Genomic DNA, 11,390 nt, shown 5'->3' with positions numbered 1-11,390 from the left:
ATCCTGGGGATGAAGGTTTCGTACACCACCATCAATCAGCCGCAGGCAACACTTTTCGTAGTATAGAGGCCGATCGCCGCCCTTCTTCTGCTGCAGCTTATCGTTGTACCACTCCTCGCAGAGCCAAGAGACTGCTACATCAATGTGCTTGCGGAAGTCTTCCATCACGTAGGAATATAGGACGTCGCGAATATTGCTGCTGAGGGATTGGTGTGTTAGCGAGCCGTCTTCATCCTTGATGGTCGTCTCTTCCAGACCAGCCACGGAGCGAGTAGCGAGTCGCGCTAGAATTGTCATCCACGAGTCCCGGTTGCCAGAGCTAGCTGCCAGTCTGCTGAAACCAGCCTTGCTTTTCTTTGCTGGTTCTTCCATAGATTTCATCATCTCAATGACCCGGGTCACTGTGCCATTGCCTGCTGTCAATGCCGCTTCTGGTGTCAGGGCACTAGGCTGGTGTAGGTGGAATGACTTCAAGGCAAGACCATCGTCCAACAATGGTGCTTCATGGGTCGGCGAGCTATCTAGCTTGTTAAGAATTTGCTCTGTATCCTCCGCTTGATAGAAATCAGGTTCATAATCATCGTCGTCTTCTTCCACACCCAACGGAGCTGTGTTAGGATTCAGCTCAGGTACTGGAGCACTGGCAAGGGTATCGAGGCGGCCACGGATGCCGTCAACTGCCTTGGACAGTACTTGGGGATCTAGCCTCGCCAGTGTTGTGACGGCAATTCTGGCAACCAGGGGCGCGGGAACTTGCGAAATATCAAAGTTCTTGAGAGCACTGTTGTCGATAAGGGTGAAAATGTCGGCTAGACTGTGCGGGCTTGGACCCAGGGGTGGAATCTGGATTTGCGCTGGAGACAGCCGTGGCCGTTTGGCCTCGTACTCGTCTTGAGGTGGCGGTTCAAGGGGGCGCTTGTGTCCAGAATTGTCAAAAATATCGGCCATGGTACGCATCATACGTTCTACGTGCTGCTGTATTCTGGGGACCATCGGGTTGTGGGGATCTCGTTTTACAAGGTGAATCAGTAGCATGCGAGTTGTCTTCTCCATCGACCTGATCATGACCCGGCTCTTTGGTGTAAGGGGGGAGTTGGCAAGCTTGAGGGGGTTAAAGCCAAGGAGGGCATTGATGATTCGATTTGATGTAGCTGGACGCGCTCTTATGATGATAGACATGCAGTTCAAGGTCGCATCTACAATCAAAGCATCGCTGTAGTTTCGTTAGAGGTTAGCTATATAGATATGAGGCACTCGCGATCATTTGTCTTACCTGCTTTCCAGTAGGGCGCCCAGCATTCGGTCCAAAAGCCCCGACGCCTCAGCCTCTAGATTCCTAGGGTCCAGGGACTGGTGGTTCGAAGGGACTTTATCCAGAGAAACATCGAGCGTACCGCCATACTGATAGTTGCGTATTAGCGACATCACATATCAAGTTTACAGAATCCATACTCTTAATTCAGAACCGGTGGCAGCAGTTTGCGCAAGAACCACACGTTGCGCAAACTTGATGCAGCAGATTCTCACGGTGGGACCAGCATTGTCCCATATTCTCAAAACCTTTTGCTTCACAGCCACCATTCTTTCCCAAGTGATTGTGTCGTAACCGTTATTTATGCTGCATCATCATGTTAGTCTTGAAACCATATAGCTCGGATACCATTATAACCATACATCCACCGCATCGCCAAGGGATAAATACTGGCAACGCATTGAATCACACTGCGCAGGACTTGAGGGTCCTCTCGCTCATTCTCAAGCAGGGATTCCAATGTTGGTAAAACATAAGGTTGCATTGTTTCTTTCTCTCCATTTGGTAAAGCTGGCGTCGCGAAAGCTTCAGCAAGGAATTCGGCGCCCCATCTCCGCAGCTCGAGTGGTGCGCTAGGTCCAATGATGGGCAGTATTCCTTTGACGACACTGGGGTAGTATTTGACGTCTCCCAAAACCAGCTTTCGTGCATCGTCGAGCTGTCGAATCTGGTCCGACACAGAAAGTGTTGCTGTCATGGTGGATTATTGCAGGTTCTCGAATCGCGGTGGTATAAATCGACGGGTAACAGGCTCGAGAGCTCCAAAAGGGGACGATGGAACTGTGTTGTCGTGGATGAAGATTGCCCACTGCTTTTGGACTGTGGTCGCGCGACTAGGCTGAGCTTTCTTGTTTGCGGTTGGGCATGCTTCGCATTAAAAGCTCGAAATCACCGGGTATTTGCAATCGGCAGTATCTTCGTCTCGATTCACGCGTTGCGGAGACGTTGAGCTCTATTATCGTCGTTGCTAGCTTTTGTCTGATAGAAATGCAACTGAAAGATTGGCGACGCGGAAATCAAAGAACATGGGACGTGGAAATGGTCCAGACCCTTGCAACTTGAGCTCCACAAAGAACCTGGAACTAGGGGAGGTGCAGGTGCAGTGGGTAGACGTCACGGTTGTGCTAGACTGGGCCGACTTTTAGCCGCAAACATTCTTCCCACCTACGGAACATTCATTCGCCATTAGTCCAGATATCGATAGTGAGACCATCTTTTGCAACACGCCAGCAATTGACAGTCAATTTGTTCGATTCACGGTTTAGAACCAAGCCAGTCAAGTCTGTTCAAGCAAAAGACCTTCAAAATGGTTAAAAGGTGTGTTCATCCCGACACCAAAGCTCTCCGTAGCGCAATGGACTGATCATGACTCCGATACAGCCCGCACTCAACTTACTATGATCCCCGCCTGCGACAGGGCGCTGCGCTCGTGCGAGCACGAAGACCCTATCTTTTCAAGAACGCCATCACTGGCCTTGGTCTCCTAGGCGTGGTTGGAAGTATCTGTACGGTTCCCTTTAATAAAATTGGATTCGTCTACTAACGCAGCTCAGATTGGTATACCCTCAACGCCGTTGGCCAAGACAATTTCGAAGATGTCAAGGTTCCCGATGCGCCCAAGCCCGCCGCTTCCAAGTAAGGGGATTTCTTATGGTCAGGCCACGTGTACGATCAATACCAAGCGTTGGAATTTATGATATTCAAATGGGTGCAAGTTGTGTGACAAGTAATAGGCAGGCGACGCTACTTATGAAGCCTGTCGCGCAAAACGCCTAGCAAAACTCCGATCGCCCTATGTGCAACATGTTCGCCAGCTAGTCTGTGCAGTGTGTATGAGTATATGGGGTTCTTGTACAATAACTTTCTCAAACAAGGGGCACCGTCCGCTCTAAAGTTGATGCCTCTCCTCCGACCATTCTAGGTCAACAATAATGGTATTTGATGCAAGCGAGCACAAGCTCTGTTCGCCTCCCAAATTCAAGCCAAAAAAAAAAGAGAAGAAAAGAAGAAAAGCAGAAAAGCGTAAATCGATCCATCAGTACCTGAACCGAGCATTTCCCAAGGGTATCACAAAAGTCCGAGTACAATAGCAACATGCTCCATCGTGTTATCAACCAAGTCCCGTCAGCGGGATATGTTCAACCATAAATCGGCAAACTCCATCTACGTCGCCGCCGTCTTTGCACTGCGACTAACGCCTGGAAGATTGCCCACCTTCTTCACCTGGTGTGCTGGGCTGAGCATGGTCCGCTTCAACTCTGGCGATTCTGACAATCGTGTCGAAAGTGACGGGGACTGCTGTGTGGCTTGAGCAACCGCATTCAAGCTTGACTTGATATCAACAGGAGGAGGACCGTTTATTTGCTGCGCACCGCGGCTGGCTGCATCATCTGGTCGTGCCTCTACTGGAGTAGTGGTGGGATACATCTTGTGAATTAGATGATTTGGATTGGCCCATGGAGTCTCCCGGAGAAACTGTTCGCCTGCCGGGCCGAGGCGGTCGAATGGTTGAGGATAATACTCTTCACGTCGTTGGCTTGTTGGCTTGTGTCGCGACCGTTTTGCTCGCTTGTGATGGTCAGCTCAGCGGGCCCGTAGAGTTTTCGCCGTCGTCGACTTACCTCAATGGCAGCTAGATCATCCTCAAGCTCTGACGGTGTCGCTCCAGTCATTTCGGGTCCAGCAGGGAATCCTTCGTATTTGGCGATGGTGGCCAGGGCAGAGACTTCGGTATTATAGGCAATTGCGTTTCGAACTCGCTGTGCCGGATCCTTGGGGTAAAGAAGGCCGCAGTCCTGCAAGCTATGTGCGTTTCGTCTTGCAGTCTGGATATCGTACCATTCTTGGTTGAGTGACTCCAGAGTTGTTTCTCTCTTTTCCCGGACGGCTTGGTAATATTGGCCCCATACTTGGGCACGCTGGGCCACGGAGCGGTTTTCATGGGCTTTGAGACGGTACTCGTGCTCGTTGTTGATTTCGCGCAGCTTTTGCTCCAATCTATCATCTAAGCACTGCTTCATGTTGAGATATTCGGGATGTGTTGGCACATCAGCGAGTAGAGACTGCTCTTCTTCTTCAAGCCTTTGCAGTCGGTCCTTGTAGAGCCTGGGAAGATATTAGCACACATATGCTTACTTGGGCATCCCACATACCTATCGCGAAAGACACCAAACATTTCTTCAATGACTGTCCAGTCCTTGAACGCAGCGTGTTTGCGCTCCACTATAATCAGGTAAGCATTGTGATCCTGAATATGGGCATTCATCTTCTTACATTCTTCGTCGTGCGCATTCACCGAGTCAACCTCTTCGTCTGCATCTGGATCGGCCTCATCGCCTTGATTATCCACGTCTGTTCCTCTGCCGCTGTCACGCGCACCATCATGGCTTCCGCTATCAGTATCGTGGTCCGGATCGGCAGCAGCAGCCGCTTTTCGCTTGGACCCACGCGTGTTCTTCTTAGCTACACGTGATATGCGTTCTGTCAGATCAGTTTCACGACTAGCAGGCTTTTTTCGTGGGGATACATCGATCTCTTCAACGGGCGTATGTGTACCACTGCTCCCATTCGCAGGGGTGGCTGTATCGTCGTGGAGATCCATTTCTTCGAGTTGCCGTAGGGCACCTGCGTCATGCGCATGCACCGAACTTGTCCGTTTTCTAAGCGGCTGTTCTGTTTCCGATGGCTCGGCAGCAGGTGTGCGCTTTCGCTTGCGCTCTTGGGTGTCGCTCTTGTGTCCTTCTTCCATCTCTTCGTCATGACTCGTCGCATGTTTTGTTGGAGAGTCTCCGCCAACTGTGGGAGAGCCAGTCGAGGCGTCGTCGTCGTCAATGGCAGACTCGTCATCGCCGAGGTCGTGCAGGTTGGCAGTTCTGTGTAGTTTGCTGGGAGTGTGCTCGTAGACTTGACCCTCATTAAACTGGTCTACCACGACGTCTCTTTGTCTCTGATGTCGAGGGGTATCGTAGAGCCTCTCAGTCTCGGCTTCTGTAATGTTGCCATCGGAGGCAACGTCGGAGTGTGCGTCGGAGAGGACGCTGTCAGAGTCAGAGGCGACATGGGGTTTCTTCCTAGGACTCCGCCTGAGGCTCTCTTCTTCGCCGTGGTCTAAATGCATATGCTCGATCTCGTCGTCGTTGTCATCTTTAGTGTCAACCTCGCTGAGGGGGCTGGAGACGTTGCTGTCGTCATGGTCGGCAACTCCAAGCGCCGGGGAGGAGAGATGCGGAGGGGCCGAGGCAGAGGCAGCCATCGCTGCAACGGGACGCGATTAGATGTTTATGGGTCGACCGAGTAAAGAGGGGGTTATGCGTTTTCTCGATCTGTTGAGTAGAGCAGAAAGCTTTGGTCGGTCGGAAGGTCGTGGGAACGCGCCCGTGGTGAAGAGTGAGGGACGGTCAACGAACAAATGAAGACAATGTATCTTGTCGAATTGAGTTGAAGGGGTGAAGGCAAGCTAGAAAAGAACCGATTGACTCGATCGTTTTGCAGCATGGAAAATACAAAAGGTAGAAGTAGCCTGAGAGAGCTAAAGATTCCTTGTACTGACAATTTGTGGTGTCGAGTGGAGGGGATACGGAGGAAGAGAGGAATGGGTACGGTGCCGGTTTGCGCTGGCTGCCCTGGTGTCTGCTTCTGCTTCCGCTGTTCTAGGCTTTGGGGCGGGCGTCCACTACAGCGGGTTGCTGAGAATGACGGGCCCGCCTGTTGCAAAGGGCGGTCGTCAACGGCAGAGCCGCTCATGGCGCTGCCTCGGGCCCACTACCAGTGCCATGAGACCTTATCCATTGGTGTAGAGCTACTAAGCCAATGGTGATAGTCTAGGAAATCTGTAGGTGGGGCCGCTCGACTGAACTCTGGACTTTTTTCTGACTGCCCATGTCTTTTTTCCTGTCGCAGAGCCAAAGATTGCACCAAAGTCAACAGCTTTGCCGATTCTTTCCAAACACAAAATTCGATACAATGGCGAAAGGGTGAGTACATTCGCGATCTTTAATCTTGGATGAGAACCAAACAAAACTGACTCAAAGCAGTTCAAAAGGCCTGAGAGCCTCTTCCAAGGCGGTAGACCCCACCCTCGATGCTCTTTTTGCGTCCAGTGTAAGTTTTGCGACATATGAATCCTTTCTTGCCAATTCGTGCTTACCATTCCAAGGCCGGCCCTGTCCAAGCTCCCGCCAAGTCAAAATACTCGACACTCTTAGACCAAAAGGTCCGAGAACCTGCCAAGCCCAAGGTGCACCTTGAGGAGGATGATGAGGTCCTTTCCGAGATCAGCGAGGAGCTAAGTTTCGAAGAAGACGGCCCTTCTGATGAGGACGAGGACGAGGACGAGGACGAGGAAAATTCAGAGCAAGAAGATGGAAGCGGAGACGAACAGGAGGAGGAGGAGAGTGAGGATGTGGACGAAACCATGAAGGATGCGCCTGTCGAACTCGACGACATCATTGATGCGACAGAAGACAAGTCAAACAAGGAGCGAAAACGAAAGCGCAAGAACGACAACGACGACCTTGAGGGAAAATACCTTGACAAAGTGGCTGCAGAGGAAGAAGCTGATCGCGCCGGCAAGCGACAGAAGAACGACGCTCTGACAAAGACTGAAAAGCCTGCTGTCGATGAAGAAGATGCTGGTAACGAAAGCGATATTCCTGTCCATGAGACACTCGTCAAGGACAGTAAAGCATCGGACTTGGACAAGGCGGCCCGAACAGTTTTCCTTGCCAATGTGTCCACAGAAGCAATCAGCTCCAAGTCCGCCAAGAAGACACTGATGGCTCATCTCTCATCCGTCTTGGAAAAAGATGCTACTCCCCCGCAAACCATCGAGTCACTGCGCTTCCGTTCCGTTGCGTTTGCGGGCGGTTCTCTGCCTAAGCGCGCAGCTTACATCACAAAGAGCTTGATGGATTCCACAACCAAATCAGCCAACGCATACGTCGTGTACTCGACCACTGCGGCAGCCCGTACAGCCGCCACCAAGCTCAACGGTACCCAAGTGCTCGACCGTCATCTCAGAGTTGACAGTGTTGCTCACCCCAGTCCCACTGATCATCGCCGATGTGTGTTTGTTGGCAACTTGGGATTTGTTGATGACGAGACCGTCTTGAACACCAACGCTGAGGGAGATACTACAGAGAAGAAGAAGAACAAGACTCCCTCCGATATTGAGGAAGGTCTTTGGCGAACTTTCAGCACTCAGGGCAAGGTGGAGAATGTCCGGGTTGTTCGGGACTCAAAGACGCGTGTAGGCAAGGGTTTTGCCTATGTCCAGTTTTATGTAAGTTCACGATTCCATTACTCACTATTGGGGAGTCAAATTGCTAACACACTCGACAGGACGCCAACGATGTTGAGGCTGCCCTGCTCCTTGACGGCAAGAAGTTCCCTCCCATGTTGCCACGCAAGTTGCGAGTAACTCGTGCCAAGGATCCTCGCAAGACAGCTCTCGCCCAAGAGCGAGCCAGGGGCAAGCACATTTCAACTAACGGCCCCAAGAGTACCAAATATAAGCACAAGGCCACTCCTGAGGAGCAGTCCATGGCTGGCCGCACAAGCAAGCTTCTTGGTCGTTCGGCCGCCGTGCAGCAACGCCACAAGAAGCGCCCCTCAGCACATGGTGAGAGCCGTGAAGCTGAGGGCCAGCCTGCAGGTATCAAGGGCCCAGAACAGTTTGTTTTCGAGGGTCGTCGTGCTTCAGCAAGAGATGGCCTACCCAAGGATCTCAAACAGAAGAAGGGCAAGGGTAAGAAGTCAGGCCGACCTCAGAACCATGGCACAAAGAGAGCGTCCGAGTGGAAGAAAAAGAAGAACTGATTAATTTTGACGAACGCTGCATAAGTTGTTGAAGTTGATAGAGAACTTGGGAGTGAGGCGTATGGGCTATTTTTTTAGTGAGAATAGTAGAGCAGGAGGGTTGGTTGATAAACGTTAGGTCTCCACGCCCGGAAAAGTTACGAGTGATTTTTTTTTTGCCTTGACTGGCCTGGACGCTTCCGCTTAAACAGAGATGGGGTTAACTCATTGGATTCATGATAGAAAATGGTTCACGTAGTTGCACAGACATAACTTGTTTACCTGGTACATAGCCAATTCATTTCTTACTAAATGCTGCTGATACATTTATGTTTTTACTACGATAATGCCAACTAATCAGGCATCTGTCCCCTCATTGCTTACATGTAAGATGCGATACTCATTCTCGACAGTTACACATAGCACGAGTTTTTAGCTTACTGGACAGTTGAATAAGAAAGGATATATCATCAATTTTACGTGCCTGCTTTGCAAATAAATGCGCCAAATTTGCATCGAGGGACAGTCTCGTCTATTAGGACATGGCTTCAAAATACAAGACCATTTACTAACGGGGTACCCTGAGCCATTGGCGCGTGGCGGCCAGCACATGCTTTACCCCCATATGTGTGCCGCCCAAAAATCGGGAATCTTAAACAACTTCCTCCACAACTCTTATCTGTATGCTTCGCGGGCGTGAGCCCTGTCCGAGCTATCGCTAAAACATGCCATCAAAGAAGTCGAAAGGGATTACACAAAGTCGCATCATGCGGCTGTCTAGTACTCGAGTTCCTCTTCGGGCTCGAAGGAGTCGGCAGCAACCTCTTCGTAATCCTTCTCCAGAGCAGCTAGATCCTCTCGGGCCTCGGTGAACTCTCCTTCCTCCATACCCTCGCCAACGTACCAGTGGACGAAAGCACGCTTGCTGTGCATAAGGTCGAACTTGTAGTCAAGACGCGACCAGGCCTCAGCGATGGCGGTGGTGTTGGAAAGCATAGAGACGGATCGCTTGACGGGAGCAAGACCACCAGCCTCAGCAGGAGCAGGGACAGCCATGGGCTTTTGGTAGTTGATTCCGAGCTTGAAACCAGTGGGGCACCACTCAACGAGGTTGAATGAGGCCTTGGCCTTGAGGGAGGCGATAGCGGCATTGCAGTCGCGAGGAACACAATCACCACGGTACAGAAGAGCGACAGCCATGTACTTGCCGTTTCGGGGGTCACAGACGACCATCTGGTTGTTGGGCTCAAAGCCTGAATAAAGTTAGTATCGTTAACAGGTAAGACCAATTATGCGCGCAACTTACACTGGAAGGTAAGCTCCTGAACCTTGAAGCTCTCGTGCTCGCTCTTGTTGGCAGAAATGACAGGAGCGTAGCTGATGAGAGGGTAGTGGATTCGGGGGTAGGGAACCAGGTTGGTCTGGAACTCGTTGAGATCGACGTTGAGGGCACCGTCGAATCGGAGAGACGAGGTGATGGAGCTGACAACCTGGGCGATGAGACGGTTGAGGTGCTCATATGAGGGTCGAGGAATGTCGAGGTTGCGACGGCAGATATCATAGACAGCCTCGTTGTCGACAAGGAAAGTACAGTCGGAGTTCTCAATGGTGCTGTGGGTAGACAGGACAGCGTTGTAAGGCTCAACAACGGCAGTCGATGTTCGGGGAGCAGGGTAGACAGCAAACTCGAGCTTGGACTTCTTGCCGTACTCGGTAGAGAGACGCTCAAGGAGGAGAGCACCGAAACCAGAACCGGTACCACCACCGAAAGAGTGGAAGATCAGGAAACCCTGGAGAGACTGGCAGTTGTCTGGGTTGTGGATCAGCTGCTGGACGAAAGCAATTGTACGATATCAAGACTTACCGGCAACACGACGAATTCGGTCCATGACATTGTCGACCATCTCCTTGCCAATGGTGTAGTGACCACGGGCATAGTTGTTGGCGGCATCCTCCTTACCACTGACCAACAGCTCGGGGTGGAACAGGTTGCGGTATTCACCGGTTCGGATCTCGTCGATTGGCGAGGGATCGAGATCGACGAACAGAGATCGAGGAACATACTTTCCGCTGTTGGTCTCGGTGAAGAAGGTCTCGAAAGAACCGGGGTCACCAATATCGGGAGCATTGGGGTCAGGTCGACCGTCGGGACCGAGGCCGTGCTCGAGAAGGTAGCTATTCAGAAGGCCGGTCAGCTTGATTCGACGTGAGAGAAGAAGACAACGTACAGCTCCCAAGCAGAGTTACCGAGCTGGGTACCGGCCTGGCCCAGGTGGAGGTGAAGAATCTGGATAACAAAGAATCAGCATCGCGAGCTCAATCAGAAGCCGCCCCAGCTTGCACAGCTCAGGACACCAAGTGGAACACCCCCAACGCCTCTCGAGCAGAGCAAAACCAAAAGCAACAAGATGCAATTGGAAAGCAATTCAGAGCAGCGCGGGGGCTTAGAGGGTCGCGACGGAAGCAAAAAAAACATACCTCGCCCTTCATCTTGTATAAATGAAGCTTAAAAAGCTAAGACGAGAGTTTGAAGTTTGGGGAGAAGAAGTATGGGGAGAGAAATAACTACGCGCGCAGCGCTTGAAGGGGTAAGGGGAAGAAGGGGCCTGAGGTGGTGATGGTTTTCGGGGTGGGTGGTTTGGAGGTTCCCAAATCTGTGGGTTGCAGCCGTGCCACTGGACATTCAATTGGTGGCGAGCCAAACATAAAAAAAGCTATCAGAAAGATACAAGCGATGCAGGCGAATTTTGGCCTACGAGCCGAGTACCTGATGTGCCTCTCACCGCCAATTGACAGGGAACAGGCTGGGGACCCCTGTGCGATTAGTAGTGGAAGAACTGCACTTGCAAGGGGCACTCTAGCACTTCAGGTGGGATCTGTTCACTCAGGTCGGAATGCAAGCTGTACATACCAGCTAGCTCGGCATGGAGCTCGAGTGCTACATATCAAGGAACACCTATCACAACCCTACCAAGTCGCATTCGTCTGGGTACCTCTCTGTATAGATGGTGATACTCTTTACAGCGGAAATATAGGGCGGCAGCAACTTAGCTAGCTACCAACTGATGTTCACTTCAACAACAAATCAGAGGTTTGTTAAATCGCTATGACAATTGAATTCTTAACAAGATCACTTTCCTGCTTGCTCCACGATACATAGTTCACAATCCGTATGTTGGCAGTTGGTTAATCTCTCTGCCTAGTCCCGGACGCAACATGGAATTTTACCAATCTATTACCAAAAGGGCAATGAGTGAATTGATAGTCTACCATGTATGTAACC

The 11,390-nt window shown here is 51.2% G+C and overlaps 4 protein-coding genes across 4 annotated transcripts in view; 1 reads left to right on the top strand and 3 right to left on the bottom strand.

The window, feature by feature from the left end:
* Positions 1-2,009, bottom strand: part of FGSG_11760 (uncharacterized protein) — a gene marked incomplete at both ends in the record, with an annotated part of 2,137 nt that extends 128 nt beyond the window's left edge. The window contains 4 exons of the mRNA XM_011317760.1: positions 25-1,213; positions 1,274-1,401; positions 1,528-1,618; positions 1,675-2,009. Of these exons, the coding sequence (XP_011316062.1) occupies positions 25-1,213; positions 1,274-1,401; positions 1,528-1,618; positions 1,675-2,009 (1,743 nt within the window). The remainder of the gene's footprint in view (positions 1-24; positions 1,214-1,273; positions 1,402-1,527; positions 1,619-1,674) is intronic.
* Positions 2,010-3,475: 1,466 nt separating this feature from the next.
* On the bottom strand, positions 3,476-5,564 carry FGSG_00399 (uncharacterized protein; the record flags this gene model as incomplete). Its single annotated transcript, XM_011317759.1, has 4 exons — positions 3,476-3,880; positions 3,934-4,417; positions 4,465-4,534; positions 4,586-5,564. 4 exons carry the CDS (start codon positions 5,562-5,564, stop codon positions 3,476-3,478), a joined length of 1,938 nt encoding a protein of 645 aa, XP_011316061.1.
* Positions 5,565-6,274: 710 nt separating this feature from the next.
* Positions 6,275-8,128, top strand: FGSG_00398 (nucleolar protein 12; the record flags this gene model as incomplete). Its single annotated transcript, XM_011317758.1, has 4 exons — positions 6,275-6,285; positions 6,346-6,412; positions 6,468-7,592; positions 7,652-8,128. 4 exons carry the CDS (start codon positions 6,275-6,277, stop codon positions 8,126-8,128), a joined length of 1,680 nt encoding a protein of 559 aa, XP_011316060.1.
* A 426-nt stretch (positions 8,129-8,554) lies between these two features.
* Positions 8,555-10,710, bottom strand: FGSG_00397 (tubulin alpha chain). The gene is made up of 5 exons (XM_011317757.1): positions 10,586-10,710; positions 10,336-10,394; positions 9,972-10,282; positions 9,414-9,917; positions 8,555-9,360 (listed from the first exon to the last, which is right to left on the bottom strand). Exons 1-5 carry the CDS (start codon positions 10,595-10,597, stop codon positions 8,885-8,887), a joined length of 1,362 nt encoding a protein of 453 aa, XP_011316059.1. The 5' UTR covers positions 10,598-10,710; the 3' UTR covers positions 8,555-8,884.
* Between the last annotated feature and the right edge of the window lie 680 nt (positions 10,711-11,390).

The sequence above is a fragment of the Fusarium graminearum genome, chromosome 1 (genome assembly GCF_000240135.3).
Source record: "Fusarium graminearum PH-1 chromosome 1, whole genome shotgun sequence".
Lineage (NCBI taxonomy): Eukaryota > Fungi > Ascomycota > Sordariomycetes > Hypocreales > Nectriaceae > Fusarium > Fusarium graminearum.
This window is presented reverse-complemented; position numbering and strand designations above follow the sequence as displayed.